General features: G+C 38.8%; 1 protein-coding gene across 7 annotated transcripts; it reads left to right on the forward strand.

Moving 5' to 3' along the window:
* The first annotated feature begins 3,996 nt into the window (after positions 1-3,996).
* On the forward strand, positions 3,997-22,898 carry rufy3 (RUN and FYVE domain containing 3). 7 transcript variants are annotated; one of them, XM_058374329.1, is made up of 20 exons: positions 9,697-10,165; positions 10,256-10,459; positions 13,128-13,187; positions 15,458-15,631; positions 15,734-15,851; positions 15,928-16,029; positions 16,115-16,238; positions 16,406-16,470; positions 16,561-16,626; positions 16,707-16,776; positions 16,905-16,997; positions 17,116-17,199; positions 17,354-17,521; positions 18,106-18,203; positions 19,658-19,777; positions 20,550-20,673; positions 20,762-20,838; positions 20,957-20,975; positions 21,123-21,203; positions 22,152-22,898. In XM_058374329.1, the coding sequence occupies exons 2-20, from the start codon at positions 10,282-10,284 to the stop codon at positions 22,290-22,292; spliced, it is 1,962 nt and encodes a 653-aa protein (XP_058230312.1). In that variant the 5' UTR covers positions 9,697-10,165; positions 10,256-10,281; the 3' UTR covers positions 22,293-22,898. The 7 variants fall into 7 exon arrangements, with proteins under 7 accessions (XP_058230309.1, XP_058230314.1, XP_058230315.1 ...); XM_058374327.1 differs by having other exon boundaries at positions 9,699-10,459; XM_058374326.1 differs by lacking the exons at positions 9,697-10,165; positions 10,256-10,459; positions 13,128-13,187 and adding an exon at positions 3,997-4,476.
* Positions 22,899-22,905: the final 7 nt, after the last annotated feature.

A 22,905-nucleotide genomic window follows, 5' to 3' on the forward strand; every position in this document is an offset into this window, starting at 1 on the left:
CCAGGAAGACAATACAGTTTTATTATATTATGTCTTGATTGTCAGAGTGCTAACAAAATGCAGATAAGATTAAATAATCAGAATTGAATGAATCTGGCTTAACATTACTAAAAGTATTCGGCTGCCATCTAGTGGAGAAGTCTGCGATTGTCACTGTTTACCTTTTTTATTCTTTGTTTAAGCAATTAGTTCTGGCCAAAATACTGCACAAAAGTTCTAAATTCAGCAAATCAGCTTGAATAGTCTTTATCTAAACAAATCTCTTATTCTTTACTGCATGTGTAGTGTCTTCATTAATACATGACCGACATGTTTCGTTTACTAAGTTGGTTAAATTATCAAGGTGTTCTGTAGGTTCAGTAAAGCATAGTCTTAGTGTAGCCAGTAACTAATTTAGATTACTTGCTATTAACAAATGTATTTTAGACATTTGGTTTTGGACCCGTGCTCAACAGCACCTGGGGCTAAATTCTATCTAGCCCATACCTCAACAAAATCCATAGAACATGAGTAGAAAAGTACAAACAATTTTTAAGAAATAGAAAATATTCATTCAAACATGAAAGTATGTTGGAAATCTTACTGACAACACATCAGAAATTTAGTTTTCCTGCTTTGATATACCCGCATATGTGTGTGTAAAGTGTGTGAGATGTGTGAAGTGTGAGAGCATCTGCACCAGGCATGTGCATGAGCAACAGCAATCAGAGCTGGAGCCTGACAGTAACCTTCCCCAAGCCTGTAAAGTGTGTATGCTTTTGGTATCCGCAACAGATCCTGCTGCCTATATACATATAACATTTATGTTCAACTATAGAGCCATAAATCAGCTAACAATCCCCAAAACAGGATGAAAAAGACAAGAAGAAGGAGAAATGAGATGTGTAGACTGAAGAGAAACTTCTCACATAATGTTTCCCCGAAAAGCTGCTCACACACTCTGCCCATGTCCTCAAGTTAAACTCTTGAAATGTTAAACACCAAAAATATTCATTAAAAATAATCTTTACAACATTTCAGTCATACGCTACAGAGCAGATTTAATTCAATAACAGGTCACCAAAATAGCAAATCAGTTATTATCTATTCAGGGAATGCAAGGGATTTGTTCTATTCTTAATTCGATTTAACTAGCGCTGCACCCATGTCTTAATATACCTGTACAATATACTCCAAAGCTTTGAGGATGAAACCTAGTTTTTAAAGGTTAGTAAATCAGTGCATCAAGTCTTTCAGGGATCAACTTTGACAAATATATGATGGTTCTTCATAGCATACATACTATATGGACAAGTATTGGGATAGATAGCAACGTATATATAAATTCAAACACCTAGCCATTAAGTCTGCGTTTACAAATCTTTGCGAAAAAAAAATTATAGCATCTTTGTAATAGATCAGTATATATTCCACAGTCGACTGCATATGGTATTATTGGAAAACAGAAACTTTTAGGAACAGCAGCAACTACTGCCTGGCAGCTCTGTGCCAACTTTCTTGAGGAGGATTAAATGGCATAGTGTTTTTCAGGGGTTGGCCTATGCCCCTTACCTCCACTGAAGGGAAATGTTAATGCTTCAGCATACCAGGACATTTTGGACAATGCTACGCCTTCAACTTTGTGTGAAAACTTGTGTGAAAAGGCCCTTTTCTATGACATCATTGTGCAACAGTGGACAAAGACATGTTTGGAGGAGTTTGGTGTGAAGAACTTGAGTGGCCTTCACAGAGCCATTGACCTCAACCCCATTGAACACCATTGGGATGAACTTGGAACAGAGACTGAGAGCCAGGCCTGCTCATACAACATCAGTGCCTATCCTCATAAATGCTCTACTGGATGAATGCGCAAATATTCCTAGAAAAAAAAACACTCCTAAATCTTGTGGCAAAACCTGCCCAGAGGACTGGACATGGTGAAGTCCATATATTTAGAATGCAATGTCATAAAGCATTATCTTCTGCTTCTTCAGTGCTGAATTGTACATTACCGCCACCTAGTGATCAAGTGATCTAAAGATGATTGACGGAAGTGGCTCATTTGTATCACGCATGCGCAGTGGAAGTATAAATAATTAAAGAATGGCACTTAGTATCTCAAAAGTTGAGCAATGCATTATATCACAAGGTTTCACTGATAACAAAATAAGAATGATAAAACTATTATACACACACACACACACACACACACACACACAAAGCCTACTGTCTGTTTTGTACTTTGATTGTGCACTAAATCTATGTTTAAGGCATTCTAAGGGGGAAAATATGATAACATAATTTATTCATGTTGTTTCTGGTCACTACGCCAACCACTGGATTTCACATGCTGATCATGTGTTATGGATGTGTCAGTAAGACATGCTGAAAAATGTCAGACCAACTCCATGTAAAAGCTTTTATTCTGTTTAATCACCTGACAAGGCTGCTTGAATCTACAGTCTAGGGTTGCCAGAGTTATGTTTTATATGCCAAATTGATCAAATTTTAAATGCAAATAATGAAAATGAAATCGAATCATTTGACAAAGGCAGCATAACATCTACAAACCATTTCACCTGTAGGATATATTAAAAAGTTTGGAAATGGGAAATGTGGATTGTAGAATGGATAATGGTGGTAAAGGCCTATTGCAGCTCCCGAGCAAAGATCAAGATTAAATGAGAAAATGTGTCTTGTGCCTATTTTAGTTCATTGTGCAGTTTTTCAGATGTAGGTAGGCTGTCTTGCTAAGACCGGGTGATCCTGCTACAGTCTGGGCTAGAAAGAAATCAGCCTTGGTGTCTCTGTGTATTTTTCTTACAGTTGTTAGTATTGCTCTTGCACTATGTTCATCAAAAATCCCAAATACCCCCACTTTAAGAGATTTCTTTGTTCATTTATTCCCTGCTTCCTTCAAATACCTCAGTGTAAATAAACCAAATAGTGGTCAGGAAGGTGGTGTCTCCTCTGCTCTGCCGCTTTAATTGCAAGGCGGCGTGACTGCATCATGTTCACCTGACTCCACTGCTCAAAGTTTTGTTATGTTTATGAAGATGAGAACACATCAAGGGGACTAGACATCATTCACAAAGTTGCTTTTAAAATGCCAGAGTTATACACTACAGTGAATTTGTTTCCCAAGCAAAGATCAAGGTAAAGTTGAAAATGTGTCTGTTTTTTTCGAAGTTTAAGCATTTGTTAGCTATTTTAGTTCTTTTGTGCAGTAGGTGGGCTGTCTTGCTAAGACCACGTGATTCTGGTACAGTCTGGGCTAGAAAGAAATCAGCACCTGTATCATTCTGTGTACAGCTTTTAGTATTGCTTTTGCACTATGTTCATCAAAAATCCAAAATAATCTACTTTAAGAGATTTGTTTGTTCATTTATTCCCTGCTTCCATCAAATACCTCCACCCATCAGTGTATATAAACTGATTAGCGGTCAGGAAGGTGGCATCTCCTCTGTTCTACCCCTTTAATTGCATGGTGGCGTGACTGCATCATGTTCACGTGACTCCACTGCTCAAAGTTCTGTCATGTCAGTAGGTGGGCTGTCTTACTAAGACCTGGTGATTCTGCTACAGCCTGGGCTAGAAAGAAATCAGCCTATGCATCTCTGTGTATTTTTCTTACAGTTGTTAGCATCGCTCTTGCACTACGTTCATCAAAAGTCCAAAATAATCCAACTTTAAGAGATTTGTTTGTTCATTTTTGTACCTGCTTCAGTCAAATACCTCAGTGTAAAGGTGGGCTGTCTTACTAAGACCTGGTGATTCTGCTACAGTCTGGGCTAGAAAGAAATCAGCCCCCCTGTGTCACTCCATACCATTCTGTGTACAGTTTGTAGTATTGCTCTTGCACTATGTTCATCCAAAATAATCCACTTTAATAGATCTGTTTGTTCATTTATCTCCTGCTTCCAGGGAACAGTGTAAATAAACCGATTAGTGGTCAGTAGCAGTGGTCTCCTCTGCTCTGCCCCTTTAATCATGTGGTGGTGTGACTGCGTCATATTCACGTGACTCCCCTGCTGAAAGTTTTGTCATGTTTATGAAGGCAAGAACACGTCGAAGGGACTAGACATCCGCTAGAGAGCTGCTTTTAAAATGCCATGAGAGGATGGGACAACTGGAATAAAAAGAAATGAAATAAGAAGCGCTGTTAACTTTATTTTAAGCTGTAGCTGTGAAAAAAAGGGGTCACTTTAATTTTTAAGCAGAACATGGCGGCGGAGCAGGACACCAACACTGATTACCAAAACACAGAAGTTGCGGAAAGTTTAATATCTTCAGGGGAATTGGGCAGCAGACCGTCCTTTCAGGACAATAATGGACATTTCCCCAACAGCCCGGAGGAAGACACTTTTACTCCCACCTCCGTCATTTACTTTAAAGAAGCCCTGACTTCTGCTAGCGTCCAGTTTGCCAAGAAGACCTTGAATCCTTCTGCTACGGTGAAGTATGAGTTTCACATCGAAACAACCAAGAAAACTAAAAGTGAGTGTTTTATTATTACGGTTTATTATAAATGCATAGTGTGTGTGTGTGTGTGTGTGTGTGTTTTGTGTGCGCGAGCTGCGTTAGCTAAGTCCGCTTAGCTAGCTGTCTGTTTACTTGGAGCTCACTTCCCCTAAGCTTTAAATGTCACCTGTGTGAAAGTGTAACTATTATTTACCTTGCTTGTTTATACATTTTGGGAAAGACATTGTTTGAGATTAGTTTTGTGTAGAAATTACTAAGCATATTCCTCTCTTTAACTAAGATAATGAAACGAATAAAATTGATGAGGCGCGACGCTATGTCTGCCTTTAATGTTATAGTAAGAATATAAACCTGACACTTGTATTTTCAGGTTTTATATATTCTTACTGTCCACAAGTAAGTAAAATAAAAATTGACCATTTTTCCTCCTATCAACATTTACCATATGTTAGTCACTGACCTGTTATACACATTTACAATTTTCTTACAAAACTACACATGTACACCGATCAGGCATAACATTATAACCACTGACAGGTGAAGTGAATAACAGTGATTATCTCCTCATCATGGCTCCTGTTAGTGGGTGGGATATATTAGATTATATTGTCCTTAAAGTTGATGTGAAGCAGGAAAAATGAGCAAATGTAAGGATTTGGGCCAAATTGTGATGGCTAGACGTCTGGATCGGCGCATCTCCAAATCTGCAGCTCTTGTGGGGTGTTCCCAGTCTGCAGTGGTCAGAATCTATCAAAAGTGGGCCAAGGAAGGAACAGTGGTGAACCAGCAACAGGGTCATGGGCGGACAAGGCTCATTGATGCACGTGGGGAGTGAAGGCTGGACCGTGTGATCCGATCCAACAGACGAGCTACTGTTGCTCAAACTGCTGAAGAAGTTAATGCTGGTTCTGATAGAAAGGTGTCAGAATACACAGTGCATGACGGGTCAGGGCTTTTCTGGCAGCAAAAGGACGACCAACACATTATTAGGCAGGTGGTCATAATGTTGTGCCTGGTCGGTGTAAGTCTGTTAACACTTTTTTGTGTTAAACTCTCAAAACCTCTTTCTTGATATGGCAGTGAAGAGAAGGAGAGCGTTTCCCATCCTAGATCAAAGTAGTTTGATATCTTAATATAGAGTTTGACGCAAGACATGACATCATAGTTTGTAGTAATATGATTAAGTGCACAAGCTTTAGGCAACATGGTAAGGAAACTCCGTAACGGAAAACTTGTCCGGAGCCTAAAACTCTTACACATTTTATGATGAAATATTTAAGATGTGTTATGATTTTGGTGTGAATCTGTTGGTTGGTGATGTATTTTCTTTATTCAAGTTCATGTTGTGGTTGTCTGCTACACGGAGGTCACAGGGAGCTAGTGCGTTTAACTTAACAGGAGAAATAAATCAAACCATCTCAAAAAAGATGATCAGGTTTTGCTGTTTGACTGTAAAAATCAGAGACGTGTTAACGGGAAATCTAATGTAGGAATGAAAGACAAGAGGAAGTTGATATATTTAAGCATAGATGAAGTGAGAGAGCCAGACAGACTAAAGGTTTTAAGCTCTGATGCATTGCGCTGTTCAGGTAGAGATAAGGGAAGCGCTAATTCTCACAGGCATCACCATACATGAAATGTATTGAGGGTCATATAGGAGACCAACAATGAAAGACATAAAAACGCTATTGAAGATCATATATTTTGTTGATATGAAAGTGATTCAGGAAGGGTTTTTCCTGTAACTGCATGACGAGGAAACTGAAAATTAAAAAGGGGAACCTGCCCACCTCTGGGTATCCCCGACAGTGATGGTACTATAGGATGTAAAGGAGCCAAGTACAGTGTAAAAATGTTTGAGGTTAACTCGGTCATAATTTGTGACGCATGACAAGGAGATAGTAGTACACCGTAGAACTGTCAGGAGAGAGAATACGTCTGGCACGAGGCTGAGGCAGGTACTGCCTCACTGTGCCACCTGTAGCCTCACATCCCTGTTCATGGTTGGTAGAAATAGACCTCAGTGTTGTCTCCTGCCGTTGTATTGCCTGGGTCTGTATCAAGTTTGAGCATATTGTTCATTTTGAGATGCTTTTCAGTTATAAAGAGTGGTTCCGTAGTTTTTCCCTGTCAGCCATAACCAGTCTAACCATTTGCCTCTTACCTTGTGTGTCTCATCAAGTCTTTGTAATGATGCCGTAACATGACTGGACGGATAATTGCATGAATGAGCAGGGTTACAGAAGTTCTGTGGTCGAAGAGTGTACACAATACTCCAAAAAGGGATGTGTGCAGAAAATGATGCAGTCAGACTGATGTGTAGCTCATTATGAATCATAACAAAGCTTAGGTTTGAAAAAAGGAAGTGTGTGGTCTCCAGGCAGCATTAGATGGCTGAACGTCACAGCAGTTGATGTACAGAGATCCAGCGAACAGGCAGGATTCGAAAGGAGCGTTCAACAAAAGGTACAGCAGAGTACACATACAGCATAACAAAAGACACAACGGGTCATTAAATCTGTTTGGATTGCACAGTAGTCTGCTTGACACGTGGTGTTTATGATAATGATAGTGCACGCTGAAGATATGTCTCGAATTACATACTGTACACGATGTACCATGTAATCTATCGTCTTGTGTAGGGATTTTTAAAAGGGTAGTAAGATCTGAAATATAATGATGTTTAAGCAGTTTTCCAGTCCATGATAAATAACATCAAATGCATGTGACAGTGAATCTCACAGTGTGGGCTAATTTAGAAGACATTAGTATGGTGTCTTGTCCAATGAAGTGTCCAACATTCCACACTTTGTTTTGGTTTTTTTGGTTGAATAAGTGCATCATCTTGAAACTTTATGTGCACTTCTTGTTGGATTGTTCAGTGACGCTATTTATACTACAAAATGGCACAGAATAGAGCATTTTAGTATGCCATTTGGAGCACAGCAGATAGTATCATACTAAAACATTACCATAGTTTTACCTTGATCGCTTGACTCATGTCTGAATTTCACTCTTACTAAAGTTTTCACAAACATAGAGTATACGCTGATAAGGAGCTTAGATACTGGGGCAAAGCCATGCAGGAATTTAGGTCACTTTTATCGAGCGTTTTTTTGCAGGCGTTGTGGAATTTTTATCGGCAGCCAATGTTGTTTTGACAAATAGAGCCAATGTGTGTGTCGTCATTAAAAAAACAGAGCAATCAGCCATATTGCACCATTCCAAATTCAACATCATGGGTCACGGTCACTCAGAGTTTTACACTTCAGATTCATTTTCCTTTTTTTTTTTTTAATTTTTTTTTTATATCAGCTTTTCTTGCCCAATCCCAAAAGTGAGCCCAGCCACCCCCCCACCCCTTTTCAGTACTTTTACCAATGAGGGTCTTAATGATTACCTACTGAGTAAAATGCATCAGCATGTGTATTGTATTGGGTCTGGGTTTTGATTACTCATTTTCAATCAAGTGTCAGCATGAGGGCAATAAGGATTAAAAATCCAACCCCTAAGGTCACCGTGCATCATTTTTAGCTTTGTCTATATATGTCCATGATTCCGTTCTGTTTAACAACCTCAAACTGGGGGGAAAAAACTATTCAGGATGGACAATTTTCTATGTTATATGTATGGTATGTATAACCTCTAATCTCTTAACCACAACATGGCAAATGACTTGCAGATGTTTTGTCAAGGACCCCAACATGATGTGCATTAATATAATGTGCACAGTAATCATAGGCTAGCTATGTATTTTTATGCATTACTGATTTCTCTTAATTTTCTCATCAAAGCTTTCTTAATGTTAGCTTTATACTACCAGCATTGTGTACCTCTAAAGAAAACTACCATACTGCACTAATTGCTGGAGAGGGTGAAGTACAAATTAGGCTATTTTTACCATGTAATCTGCTCCACATTAACCAGTCTGTTCAAGATGGGTCTTTTTTTTCGGGGGGTTTGTTGGGAAGTTTACTTGAATTGGTAAAATCGCCAGCCCCGGATTTTTCTTCTTCTTCTTCTCCTCCTCCTCCACACCTAGTAATGTAAAAGGCTTTATTGAATTAATCCATGTATGATACTCATTAATTATACATGTTGTTAATGAAAACACACGATAGAACAAATTTCATCTTATAAACACAGAAATATGACAAGTTTAATCTGCACACTGAGCCTTTTTGGTCCTAAACAGTTAATAAGAGGCTTGTTCCTCGGGGATAGTGGCAGTTCAATGAGAGATCATTTTAGTGTATTATTAATTATTAATAAACCAGATGCAATGTGCGGTAAGCTGTTTCTTAAGTTTTTTTTTTTTTGAGATGAACAAGGAGTATTAGCAGTGAAGAGCACACAAACTGCAATCTTTATTTCATTATGTCGCTTAAAACTGTCAACTTTCCAACATCCGGGCTGCTTCAGGGGATCAGGAGATATGTGCTCACGTTATAAATTATAATAATTAAAACCAGTTTTATTGCTGGAACTGAAGTTGCTGTGGGAACACTAGCTAGTCCACACACACAGCTTTGTTGGCTAGCAGTGATATAATCATTCTGCAAGCAATCCTAATGAATATTTGATGCTCATAAATGGGGGGGGGAGAACTCAGGATTTGTGTCTGACAGAAAAATATCCACATTCTTGAAAGCACTAACACATAAGGGTAATATTGATTACAAAAAAAAATAGATAGAACAGATAAGATCTCTGTATGCTTAATTAAGCATGTTATTTGCTGAGTTTTCAGATTTTCATATAAAATTTGTTGCTTACTCCATCACCAAAATATATACGACTCATAATATCTATATATATATATATATATATATATATATATATATATATATATATATATCTATATATATATAATATATATCTCAATATATGAGAGGGTGCACTCAATATATACGAGAATATTTGCATTTATTAGCGAAGGACGTATATAGCAGTAATTCTTTTCAGCATATGATTTGCTAGCTCTGTCCTTGGGAGGCACTGATTCGTCACATTTTATTGATTTTCTAACATCTGGTGTTATTTTTTGGACTAATGCTGGTTTTGTAAATGTACAGTCTGGTGCTTTTCTCCACGACCATCTGGTCAGCTTTAAATGTTATCACTGTTTCTCAGTGCAACGTTCAGCAAGTGCACTCGTTCAGAAGGATCGATTAGTAAAGCCTGCGCCTTTCTTTGAGGCATCCTCACTGAGCCAAGAGAAACGGATCACGAATGAGCTCACTCCTGCATCATCCCGATCCCCCGGGAGTTCATCTCTCTCCGCTTGCACCATCTGCTCACGTGACTCCCACAATGCTGCTCAGCATCACAGCAGCCATCTTGGTCAACACCCACTCATTTGCAGCGCACACAGCCAATCCTGTCAGCTTGAGTGGGGGCTGTGCAGAGCGAGACAGAGACGGAGAGAGAAAGAGGGAGAGTTGTGATTGTTACTCCATCACTGAGCATCTCAATCCTCTTGTCCTGCCAAACGAGATCAGAAAGCAGCCTCTATGCTTTGGATTTTCTCCTGATTCACTCAGGGAGGCAAGACGGGGCGCTTTGTTTATTTTTTATTTATTTCTTTTTTAAAAAGAAGGCGCACAAGGAGAAAAGCATCCTGTTTAGTACCACCGGCTGCTGTTTTCCTTTCACCGGTCTTATCCCATTGTTTCCTCTTCCCTCTAGCTTTCAAGGACTATCGGTAGGAGGTTGTTTTCATTCCTCTTTAATCTGTATTCTGCTCTGTATTTGGGCCCTTGGGCGAAGGAGGCCATCGTTGTTGTTGTTGTAGTCACTGGGCCTCACAGCTGAGTCACCATGTCGGATCTGACGCCGCAGAGCGAGGCGCCCACCCCAACCACAGACAAGATAACGCAGGCTGCCCGTGAGACCATCTACCTGTGCAACTTCCGCGTGTCTGTGGACGGCGAGTGGCTGTGTCTGCGTGAACTCAATGACATCTCGCTCACTCCCGAGCCTGAGCCAGCGCATGAAGGTAGGCGCTCGGGCCACCATGCTGCTCAAGTGAGCTTGCTGGGAAATGTAGTATTGGAGTTTTCTCTTCAACAAACCATCCATTGTCTACTTAATCTAATTATGGTCATGTTCTTAAAATTAAGCATAGTCACTATTCTTGGGGGCTCTGCCATGTTGGCTTTTGTCTTGCTAATGTGTCCCATAATCGTTATTGAATTATATGCAGCATTCATTTCTCTTTGCAGGACGCTTGCCGTACATGCAGAGTTACAATATTTGTTTCAGGTTAACAAACGAGCTGTTTTCTTCTCACAAAATCCCGGATTAATTAATAATAATATTCGAGACAAGTTAATCCTGTGGGATTTAGCCAAACTGGCATGCTTCTGTAAAAACAGTGTGGCCTAAAAAAATAAAACTGCAAACCTCTACATATAGGATGTGTAGACAACATTCATTCATATCTCTGTAAGCAGTGTTAACTGACCTTGCACTGATCAGGTCATTCCTGAAGCGTTAAAAGCACAGATACTGAAGTTACACTGAAACAGTGTCCCTCAATGAGTACTGTTACAAGATTGTAGGGTACCTACAGAATCATATAATGTTTTGACTTAATGCGCGTGCTGTTAATTAAACTGATTTTCTGCACACTTTGGGTCTGCAAGAGTCAATAATTGGATTTGGTTCCAAATCCATGATGCAGCCTTGCAGTTGCATTGTGACCTGCATATAAACGCTCTGGTGGACAATAACTGTAAAAGGGTGTCTCAGTGGGCATGATGCTGTTTTTCTTTCTTATGCTGTTACTGCTTTTGGAGCAGGTATATCTGGTTAAAAAAGCAAACAACCAGATTAACGGTGCAGAATGAATCTATTCAAATGCAGTAAATGGTAATGTAGGTTTCTCGTATCTGTGATCTGCTGAGATTGGGTAAAGCTCTGCTTATAAACACGCTCAGTGTGATTGTGTGTGGAGTCGTGATTAAAGGGCGGAGATGCTCTCAGTAGCTCCGGGCTAAATTACAGCATCTGTCCTTCAGTGAGTGCAGTACACTTGTAGTTGCAAGATGCAGAGCAAAAGCGCTGTCTGCTATTTTTTATTACTATATTACTCTGCATGGTTATGTTTAAAATATTATTAATTTTAAAGTAAGCAGTCAGAATCTGTATTTATCCCCATTGTCCCAAATATCGCATCATGATAGCACTGTCTGTATTTTTCTTTCAGACAAGTATTGATTTAAACCAGTGTACCCCATGTACTTCTATCTTCCCCATCCATCCATCATCACCAGTTAATCTTCCTTTCAGTGTTCTCCACAGGGATGTGTAATGCCATGACAGAAGTCAGCTCCCATTTGTGTGTTGTGCCTTTTTAGATGTAACGTTTTATGTGTACAGACAGCTTTTACCACTGTGCCAAGCACCCATTTTATTGCGTTCGACTCCGCGAGAGCCTTTTATGGTTGGACGTTACATGTAATCTGCAGCAGAGCTGCGCCAGGAGAACTGCAGGCTGTTTGCTCTGTGAAAGTGTAATTTCTCACAGTCGCTTATGGCTTTCAAAGTCTGCCATGAGGCATTCATTTAGATGCATATTTTGCTTTATTTAAGCAAAGATGATCGTTGCCTGTGAGAAACCTATGAGCTCTACTGTGATGGTGCCATTTTGAAGCAGTTTTATGTTCGCTGTGTTAACACTAGGGGTAAGTGTGAAGTTTTGCAGTAACATGCTGATTCCCTTGTGGCTTTGTGAAAAGACCTGGGATAACAGGTATTTAACTGATTAACAGCGAACAAAGAATTTTGCAAAAAATAACAAATAAAGTGAAACGAGAGATTTCTCATATAACACTGCTCAGTGCTCGTATGCAGGGTTGTAATATTGTTTGAGAGCGTGCACAGTCAGTATCTAAAGTCCTTGTGCTGTCTTTGGGGCTTAGTCAGTAATCAGACATTTTTATGTCTCACTTCTTGCTACCAAGCTCATAAACCTGCCACAAAGATTTTCAAAGTGTGTGTAGTTTATAGCAGGCCAGTACATTTCATTTCTGTGACTTTGGTGGTTGAGCAAAAGCTATAAGTGTAAGTTCAGGAGTGTAAATATGGGTGAGATATTGAATGATATGCCAAATTGGTATTTTATGCAAAATATTGCTTTTACATAAGGAGTAAATGACTGAGCTCTAAATGGTGCGAATGTTACCAACATGAATTTAATTACTTCCTATAACAGCATGACCTGTTGTGTTTTATTCCTCTTATACGACAGCGGTTTTTCCAGCACTAACAAGTTTTATTTATTAAAGAATGTTATGTCATACGTCATACCTGTTTCCGATGGGTTAGGGAAAAAGCAAAACGCATAAAAATGTTGAACAAAAATCTCATCATATTAGTGATAATTGTTTATGTGAAGTCGTTATTTTATAAATAGTAACATGTTATCAGGAGCGCATTAATACAGAAACTGAACCAACACCAGTTCCAGGAATATATATATAAAATAGATGTTTCCACAGCGCTGGCCATAATAATAATTACATTTACTCCTTTGCGATACAGCCTATGTAGTTCAAATGTCTTGATGCGTTTGTTGATTTAGTCTACACCCATGAAATGCATGAAACACAAACAATTTCCTTTTTTTGTTTCTTTATTTTTGTCCATTATCCTTTGCAAAGACTCATGGGAAGATTTCACAGAATTGGTGGAACAAATGCAAATGCTTGATGAGTTCACAGGTGCGTATAGCGGCATCACTCCTCCCTTCATTTCCATCTCCTCAGGCATCATTTGAAAGCCATGTCAGCTAGCCATCGAGACCTGGTCAAATCGGTCAGTAGCTACATTTCCACCGAACACTCCTCTGCACGGCTACCGTCAAGCCCGAGTTCTCATTGGCCGTCTCCGTCTTGCTTGTATGCCGTCTCTCACTCTGTCTTCTTAGTTTCCCGTTAGTTGTCTAGATGAGCTCGTTTCTCTTTGTCTGTTTTCTCCGATTCTGCTACTCTGTCTGCCACACCCATTCCCTCTGGCTGATTTTTTTTCCTGCCACATGCATGGTGTTTAAGGCATTTCACTCTCACTCCAATTCCCAAGGGCACTGCGCATCTAATTAGTTCCTGCAGGCCTGAGATATTTTTTATTTATTTATTTTTTTGTTTGTCTCAAGAATATCCTGTAACCTCATCTGACCTTTAGTACTGCGAAACTGCCTGTCTGCTGAAGATGGAGGCTGTAAGTGTGACTTAGAGTAACGGAGATTTTATTATTTTTTTTCCCCGATATTGGTGTGACCCACACTTCTTCATATCTGCTCACTGTTCTATAAATCAAAACTGAAACCATCCGTCAGACACCAGACCTTAAGGTCAGTTTATGCTTCTGCGGGATATCGTTCACTGACACTTTCAGTATTCGAGGGCAACAGCAATCTCTCTTTCTTTTTACAAGTGCACATGTGACTCGAGGTTAATGACTGCTAATAGCTTTCAATCTCTTTTCGGATTCAGGTACTGAAAACTGAGTATGTCTCAGTCAGCTCACTAGTTCAGTAGTCACCAGTCGATGTCTCAATCAACAAAAAATCCCCCCCCCCAAAAAAAATTTCTCTCAGCTAAAAAAAAAAATGGCAGACACATTCTCAGCCAACTCCATTTACAAATGCAAGTAGCTTATCTTTCTTAAGTTATTACTTACATTAGCAATTTATTTTCAACATAATTTGACTAATTATATATGGGTTGTTTGAGTTTAATGACTTTTAAGTGCGAGAAACGTGATTAAGCTAACAACTTTAAATGACATACGTTTTTTTTCTTAGCCATTACTGTCCCAGTGTGTAGTGATACAGATTATATATATATATATATATATATATATATATATATATATATATATATATATATATATATATATATATATATATATATTCACCATATAAGGTGCTACGGAGCTGACTGAGGCACACCCTTTGTTTTGTATTCTTGTAAAATCCTATTACTTTCTCTAGACTCATGATCCTGTGGTTGTTAAATTTTTCCCCATTAATTTCAATAGTATCTGTCTTTAATGATAATGATAATGATGAGCCCCAGCACCAAGTTGCCACTGTTGGGTCCTTGAGCAAGGCCCTTAACCCTCTCTGCTCCAGGGGTGCTGTATCATGGCTGACCCTGCGCTCTGACCCCAACCTCCAAGGCTGGGATATGCGAAGAAAGCCTTTCACTGTGCTGTAATGTATATGTGACAAATAAAGGCTATTTCTATTTCTATATAGTGATCACAGTTGTGTGGAATTAATTGCATGTAGGTGTCAGATATTTAGAGAACTTGGCAAAGTTTTACTGTATGTCATGCTTAAGTGCTTTGTGATTGTAGAATAATTGGTTTCTTTTCACCCTTCAGGTTAATAAAACTGTTTCGTGAGCAAAAAAGCCAAGATTGTGCTTTTTTTTTTATTTTTATCTTGTCATTTGCCTTTTTGTTTCAACTAAACACTAATGACATCCGGGTCTTTTTTTCAAGCACTGAAGTGATCTTAAATTGGGTTCATCATTTGAAGAGCAGAGACTTGGAACATAAGTGCCCACACTTGGTTTCAGTAGAGATTAAATTGAGGAACTTGACTGTTAAATAAATGGTTTCAAATTGAGGAACTATATTTGGAGCTTCTTCACATTTGGTCTTATTATGTACTGTATGTAACGTTCCTAGCATATTGGTTGTGTTTCAGCTGGTCACAAAGCGCGCATTGCCTTGTGTTACACATGGCGCGGTTTTTTTGATGCTCATGCAAGTTGCAGTCTAAGAACTAACATGGCTGGTGAATAGAAATAAGAAGGGAACAAATGTATGTACTGTATTTTTAGGTTTTGTTTGTACCATTATATTGGGCAGATTAACCCAAATTGTTCTATTATGAGTCTTTCTTCATAGCCAACAGCATGCGATCATTTTATTTGTCGCTAGTGCTTTATAATGTGCCATGTGGTGTTTTATGTGCCTTCAGATCCCAAGGACCCCATCGCCATCGAGAGGCTTAACCTGATGAACATGGCCAAGCTGAGCATCAAGGGTCTGATTGAATCAGCTCTCAACCTGGGCCGCACTCTGGACTCGGACTATGCCCCGCTGCAGCAGTTCTTCGTCGTGATGGAACACTGCCTGAAACATGGACTCAAAAGTATGCCATGTAACTTGACAACACAAATCATTTCCGCTCTCTTTATTCTTTTTTGCTGTGCTTATACGCTGTTGCTCTGCTGTTTTTCGGGCCAAATTAAAGGCAAGAAGACGTTCCTTGGTCAGAACAAGTCTTTCTGGGGTCCTTTGGAGCTTGTGGAGAAGTTGACTCCGGAAGCTGGTGAAATCACAGCTAGTGTCAAAGACCTTCCCGGCCTCAAGTAAGCCAGGTCTACTTTTTTTATAAACATGTTTTAGCTCTAAATTCCTAGTACTGATTTAGATCTCTTCTTTTAGAACTCCTTTAGGAAGAGGCAGAGCATGGCTGAGACTGGCCCTCATGCAAAAGAAGCTCTCTGACTACATGAAGACCATCATTAACAGAAAGGATCTGTTAAGGTGGGCTCTGATGTGCAGATGTGCATGTGACAAGACAAGTTTCCTCTCACTCTGCTTCTGAAATATCTATCTTTGTTGCTTCTAGTGAGTTCTACGAACCCAATGCTCTGATGATGGAGGAAGAGGGAGCAGTAATTGCTGGACTGTTGGTGGGACTCAATGTCATTGATGCAAATTTGTGTATGAAGGGAGAAGACTTGGACTCTCAGGTAGTTTATATGTAGCATGTGAAATATCATAACTGCATTATTTAACCTATGTCACCTATTATCACTTGCTAGTGTCCGTGTAGTGTCAAGCCGATGCAGAGTATTTGGACAGGTGGTTTATTTTATCCAGCTGGGGTATGTTATTCAGTCATGTCTTATCTCGACAGGTTGGCGTGATAGATTTTTCCATGTATCTAAAAGATGGAGGTCACAGCAGCAAGAGCACAGAGGGGTGAGTTGATATTCATTGTTCATTGTAACATCAATGAGAAGATTTCTGATACTTTGAAAATTACTCATATTTTAAATCGTCCTATTTTAGTGATGGACAAATCACAGCAATCCTTGACCAGAAAAATTATGTAGAGGAGCTCAACAGACATTTAAGGTAGAGTCACTGCTACAGCTGTTTGTTCGGTTTATGATGATTTTGTTGTCTGACTAACATGTATTCCTCTTCGTGGACAGTGCTTCTGTGAATAACCTACAAGCCAAAGTGGATGCCCTTGAAAAGTCCAACACAAAACTTACAGAGGAGGTCTGTGTTAATATTTTAAATCCAACTGTATTTTTTCCCTAAACAGGTATAAAAATGCATCTTTGCTGTTTTTAAGATGTTTGAGAAGAGGTTCTTCTACCACAAAATCTCTTGTCTAATTATTACAGCTTGCAGTTGCAAACAACAGAATCATCACTTTGCAAGAAGAGGTAGAGAGGATGAAGGAGGAAAGCTCTTACCTTGTGGAGTCTAATCGCAAGGTACAAGATTGTTATATATCACCATCACCTTTTGTGCACACTTTATATGTTCAGGGGCTTACACACAACTGACACGCTTTAAACTTAACTAAAAAGCACTTTTATTTGTTTCTTGCAGGCATTGAGACCAGATGGAGCAGCAGATGGCCAAGTACTTGGAGAAACTCGAAAGCAGCTCAAAGAGGAAACTCAACTCAGACTGGTCAGTTGTCAAATTGTGACACTCTGACCATTTTAGGATTTTATTTAGCTAGTTTATACCGAAGACCATCTGAGAATGTGCATTTAAGCGGTGATAAGCCAAGCGATCAGAGTTCTTAATGATATGAAACTTTATGCTTATGGCGTCTGTGCAGGATGTGGAGAAAGAGATGGAGGTCCAGATTGGGATGAGACAGGAGATGGAACTGTCTATGAAGATGCTGGAGAAGGACATTTGTGAGAAGCATGATGCGCTGGTGGAGCTCAGACATCAGCTAGATGATCTGCGCAGAATCAACCATGAGCTGTCCCAAAAGACCCAGGTACATTTTCTTAAACAGCAGCTCAGACAGCAGTTTCAGCTTTAAGGCTAATCACAGGCCTATTTAAACATGCTTGTTCACATACCTTATCATTTTCTAAAGTAACAACTAATTCAATGTGGGTGATGCTCTGTGTAAGTGGTTAAAACATGTCATCATTAATATGGTAACAGTTTGTGAGATGGCTTTGCTTATTTGTAAGGAGACACAAGGTTTGAACTTTGTGATAAGTCTGTTGCATTAAGGTTTCAGACATGGGGATGATCTTAAGAATGGGGAAATTTGCTCAAGCTGTTTCATGGACGTTCTGTGACATTTAACGTGACTATAAATGCATACCAAGTACATTGCGTCATTCTTCGATAAATAAAAGTTGTTAATTATAGTGAAAAGAGGAATAAAACACTTGGGGACATGCTGTTATTAGGGAAAGTAATTAACATTAACCTAGCTTTGCCTAGCTATATGTTCTATAACAGCATGATCTGTCATGCCTTATTTCTCAGGTATAAAATTGATATATTTGAATAGAATAAACACAACATAAAAATAGGTTTTGTGCAATGTGTCCGGATGTGTTGCAGAGCTCAGAGACCAGTGTGAAACAGAAGAGTGAGATTGTCAGTCGCTTGGAAGAGAAAACAAACCAGATGGCCGCCACTATTAAACAACTGGAGCACAGGTAAGAGCTCATGTGCTCGAACCCCTGTTTAATTTGGACTCACTAATGCAAGTTAGGCTGAAGATATATATAATTGGATTGATTATCTGCTCACGTTCTGCACTCTTCTTTTCCTTGAAATAACTCCCCTCTGCTTTATGTCTCTTGTTATTTTGCTTCGTTTCTTCATTTTGCATCCCTTCCATGTCACCCTCTCTCTTCTGTCACTCTTGTCAGCGAGAAAGACGCGGTCAAGCAAGCACGGAACTTGAATCTGGCCGCAGGAAAACTGCTGCAAAAGCAACAATAGATCATTTGCGAACGCATAATAATAGTTTCATCAATACATATCCTAAATTTGACTTTACATATCATAGAAACAGCTAGGGTATTTATTTTCTAACGGATTTGAGATCTGTCGCCGGTTCCTTTCTCTTTCCTCATGGACCACCATGTTTTTGCTTCTACAGTACCATGAATATCACACTCCAAACGAGCGCTCCTCTCTTAGTCTTTCCAGCCTTGTGTTGTATCTGGTGAACCACGAAATGCAGCCGTTTCAGATAGAGTGAGAAAGACTCAAGAGTCGCTTACTACCCAACAGCTTTTTATCGTTTGATATTTTTTTTTGGGGTGCTGAGTTTATATGTAGGAAATGGTAACAAAACAATGCATCTCTCGTATCTCTACAGTGTATCTCTTTACTCTTTGAATAACCGAACTTCAGGATGTTAGAACGAAAGCTTTGGCTATTAAAAGCTTTAACATATTAACACGATCTGGTTCAACATGTACCATTAGTTATTTGCAAAGTAAGGCATTTTTAATACTCTTGCTGGCCAACTTTTAACTTTTGGCCAAACTTATGTTGTGACTTTTAAGCCCTGTGAGACTGCATAAGTGAAATGGACCTGGATAAGTGACCGATCACCTGTGTGGTGATGTGTGTAATGAATTATGCTCCCGAGTGTGTAAAAAAAAATAATAATAATATTATGCAATTGACTAAAGTGAAAGCATATACTCAGGAGGATCTAGTTGCAGGTTTCGCTTTGGTGGAAGAACATGAGACTAAATAGAATTCAATCACCTCGAGTAAGAACAGGATGCAGATGTGATGCCGGTGGAGTGAAATGCCAAATGTAGTCCTGTGTTAAGCCCCAAAAATAAATTCTTCAAGGTTTTCGGTGGATGAGGTTATTCTCTCAATTGCAATTAAATGATCAAACTGTATGTGGACTTTAACAATCTATGTAAAATGTAGTACAGTAGCATAATAAAGATCAAATCCAACACTTCCACTTTCTTCACTTTCTTTGCCTCTAAATTTACTACACTCATTCCCCTGTCTTGATTTTTAATGCCTGTTTTAGTCTCTCTGTTCGTTTTTAGTTTGACGTTATTGAGATTCTCCTCCCTCGCATTTTAGTTCTCATTTTTTTTTACCTCATTAAGTTCATCTGGCTCAACTGCAGATCTAAACAGGCAGAGAAGCAGAGGGACCTGGCCGAGGAGGCGAACAGACTCTTCAAGCAGGAGTTTGGAGACAAAATTGCGAGTCTGCAGCAAGAAGTGGAGCATTTACTAAAGCAGAGGTATAGAGCATTGCTATTTACTAATTGACTGACTTGATCCAAATATTCCTGTTTAAACCAGAAGTGGGCCTAAACCACAAGGTTTAAGTAAATGTGATCCAGTATGCTTCTATGGGAAAACTGTAATGGTAGAAATGGCAGCACTGTCTTAAATTCGGCTCTTTCCTAAAAAATTAAGTTAGTTCAATCCTTTTAAGCACTAATTTTGGCATGTGCATTGAAGATCTCTTGGGATTTAGCATGTGGAATTCTATCTAGGGCAGGGGCGTCCAATCTTATCCGCAAAGGGCCGGTGCGGGTGCAGGTTTTCATTCCAAATGAGCAGAAGCCACAGCTGAGTCTACTGAAAACCAAGATCTATTGATTAGCCAGTTGGAATCAGGTGTAGCTTCTGCTTGGTTGGAATGAAAACCTGCACCCACACCGGCCCTTTCTGGATAAGATTGGACACCCCTGATCTAGGGATTTTTTTTTACACTGATGATCACTATGGGGCAACATCTATTAATGCACAAGTTCAGTGTCAATGCATTAAATTTATTGTTACATAGATTACTAGCCAAAGGTGTTCAATAGTTGTTTGTAATATTGTCTGGGTGATTGCAGACTCTCAGCTATTATTATTATACGATTATTCCCAACTATCTGTTCTAATTTTTTGGGCAGCTGTGAGCTACCTTTTAGCTTTTATAATATTTCTTCATGTTTTTATATCTAAGCCAGAGACGTAAACACAGCTGTGTATGTTTTTTTTTTTTTTTGGGGGGAGCAGAAACAGTTTGGAGCAGGAGCTGAGGAAGGAGCGAGGAAAGCGAGGTAGTCAGCATTCAGATACCCTGCTGGGAAAAACCCCTCCGAACAGAGACATGTGGCAACAAGTGGAGGACATGAGAAAGGTGACGCACCATTCGGAAACGGATTAACTAAATTATAACTGCACAATTATTTCTGCTGTAATTAATATTTATCTATCTATTTATTTAGGAGCTGGATGTGGTTAAAAAAGAGAACGACACACTTCGAAATGTGTTGGAAGAGAAATCAAGTCTTAGTTCGAACATGTAAGCCTTTGTTTATTCAGACACAGACTTCCGGAAACATCGTAATCTTGTCCAGTCTTGTATGAAGTGATTCATAAGTACAAATAAATACAAGCAGTACTTATTTTGTGTTGTCTAGGTCACATGAAGACGAGCAGGTACATTCGATTAATCAGCCTTTACTTGTTGATTCATAACAGAAACTAAGCATGTACATACAATGTTATAATGCATGCTATATACATACAGTGTTATAATGCATGCTATGTACATTTGATGTAGACTGTATTTCCCTTTTCATGCAGAACCAGGAACCACTTGATGAAGAGCCAGAGCTGTCTCCCTGCACAAAGTGCAAAGGTTCAGATGCTTTAAGCAGTTCTAAGGTATTTCAGGGAAGATCATGAAAACTACTATATACTGTAGATGGCTGATATTGTGTTATTAAGTAAGAAATAAAATATGATGGAGCATGTACTGTGGTAGGAAAATAGTAAACTCAGTCGTGTGATGCGAAGAACTTTATTACATAATCTATGCAGTGACGCAAGAGGCTAAGCACTTTTTGTGTATCTTTGTGCACTGTTCCACATTGAGGCATTTTGAGTTATCCCAGATGCATCAAAAAATTGAAGAAAAATGCATTTCCAGAAATTGTAAGGCCATTTCAATTCGCTGATCCACTGCTGCTTTTACTTTGTTGCCCTCTTGTGGATAAGCTTTTAACCACCAACATGGTGCTAGAACGATAAATATAACAGGGATTTCCCCTAGCAGAGATTTCCATTTTAAATAAATGACGCAATAAATAACATTTTGGATCGTCCTCCAAGTAAGTCTGAATTAGCCGTCCTTATAGAGAATATAACGTATTAGAAGGAGTGCTTTGATATAAACCTGCGATTTTCCTTGCAGCCAGAAATATTCCCAGGGCTGCTAAAAAAAAAAAAAAAATCATCAATACATTCTGACCAATCAGATTCAAGAAGTCAGTATAAAAATGATTAATTCCATTATTCCTTTAGCATTTGAGTAGTACAAAGTAGTACAATCCATTTTATTCTGGAAAACTATAAAAAATAAAATAAACTGCAAATTTGTGAAACAACTTGAATAGTTAAGGTCAGAGCTTTGATAATTTAAATAAATAAATAAAAATACTCACTTCTTTGCATTGCTAATAATTTTTGCTAATGAATCAAATTATAAATTTTAATATTCTTTTATATATATATATATATATATTTTTAGTCTTGCAGTTGAACTCAGTATACTGCACACATGGTATATATTCTATACTGAGAAATCTATTAAAATGTATTTTCTCTTAACAGGAGTGTAAGAACTGTAAAGAAGTGTTCTGCAAGAACTGCATGCTCAACGAAATTCCCCTGCCATCGTCCATCACCCCAGAACGTGTGTGTGACGTGTGCTACTCCCAGCTTCTGCAGCAGTACGCCTCAAACCCATCCTGAGTCACTTACATTCATCTCAGTAAAGAATATCCAAAACTGGAACACACTCCATTTCATTCATGTTTACGCTTTTAATCATCAGCAGACACGCAGCAGGGGTTTCTGTTTAGGTATTGCTTTTCTGAAAAGGGATTATTTATCTTACTTAAGTCTTACATTATTTGCATCAAATTTCAGCATCATGTCTGTAGATGAGTGGTGTCCACCAAGTGGACTTGTGCAGTACTACTTGAATTGTTCATGAAATCAGCTGTATGATTTAGATTTGTTTTCTTTAGTGATTATGCAGCACATAGAAAGAGATCTACAAATGATTTCAGGGGGTGAGTGAGAAGATGTGCAAATGATTTTAATTATTTTAGAAAGCAAATATTTTAGAAATCATTTTGTACATTTGACAGATATACACGAGTTTTAACAGAATGGAGCCAAAGCTTTTTTAAAAGCAAAATTACGCTTTCAAACACGCATAATCATCTCTTTACACATTTATCAAGCTGGTGAAAATTCACTTACACTGACAGAATGTAATAAACGGTTTGCGACCCCTTTGTGTTTTTTCTCAGCTCTTATCAGCTCAATAAAGATTTACTATACGTCCAAAAATTGCCTT

The sequence above is a fragment of the Hemibagrus wyckioides genome, linkage group LG22, assembly GCF_019097595.1.
Source record: "Hemibagrus wyckioides isolate EC202008001 linkage group LG22, SWU_Hwy_1.0, whole genome shotgun sequence".
NCBI lineage: Eukaryota > Metazoa > Chordata > Actinopteri > Siluriformes > Bagridae > Hemibagrus > Hemibagrus wyckioides.

What these genes read in the sequence shown, in the direction of transcription:
- rufy3 (XM_058374326.1), top strand. Translation starts at nt 4,203, where the DNA reads ATGGCGGCGGAGCAGGACACCAACACTGATTACCAAAACACAGAAGTT. An exon ending in AACAGAAAGGATCTGTTAAG is followed by an intron (nt 16,030 to 16,114) that starts GTGGGCTCTGAT and finishes TGTTGCTTCTAG; the next exon opens with TGAGTTCTACGAACCCAATG. An exon ending in GAGAAGACTTGGACTCTCAG is followed by an intron (nt 16,239 to 16,405) that starts GTAGTTTATATG and finishes TTATCTCGACAG; the next exon opens with GTTGGCGTGATAGATTTTTC.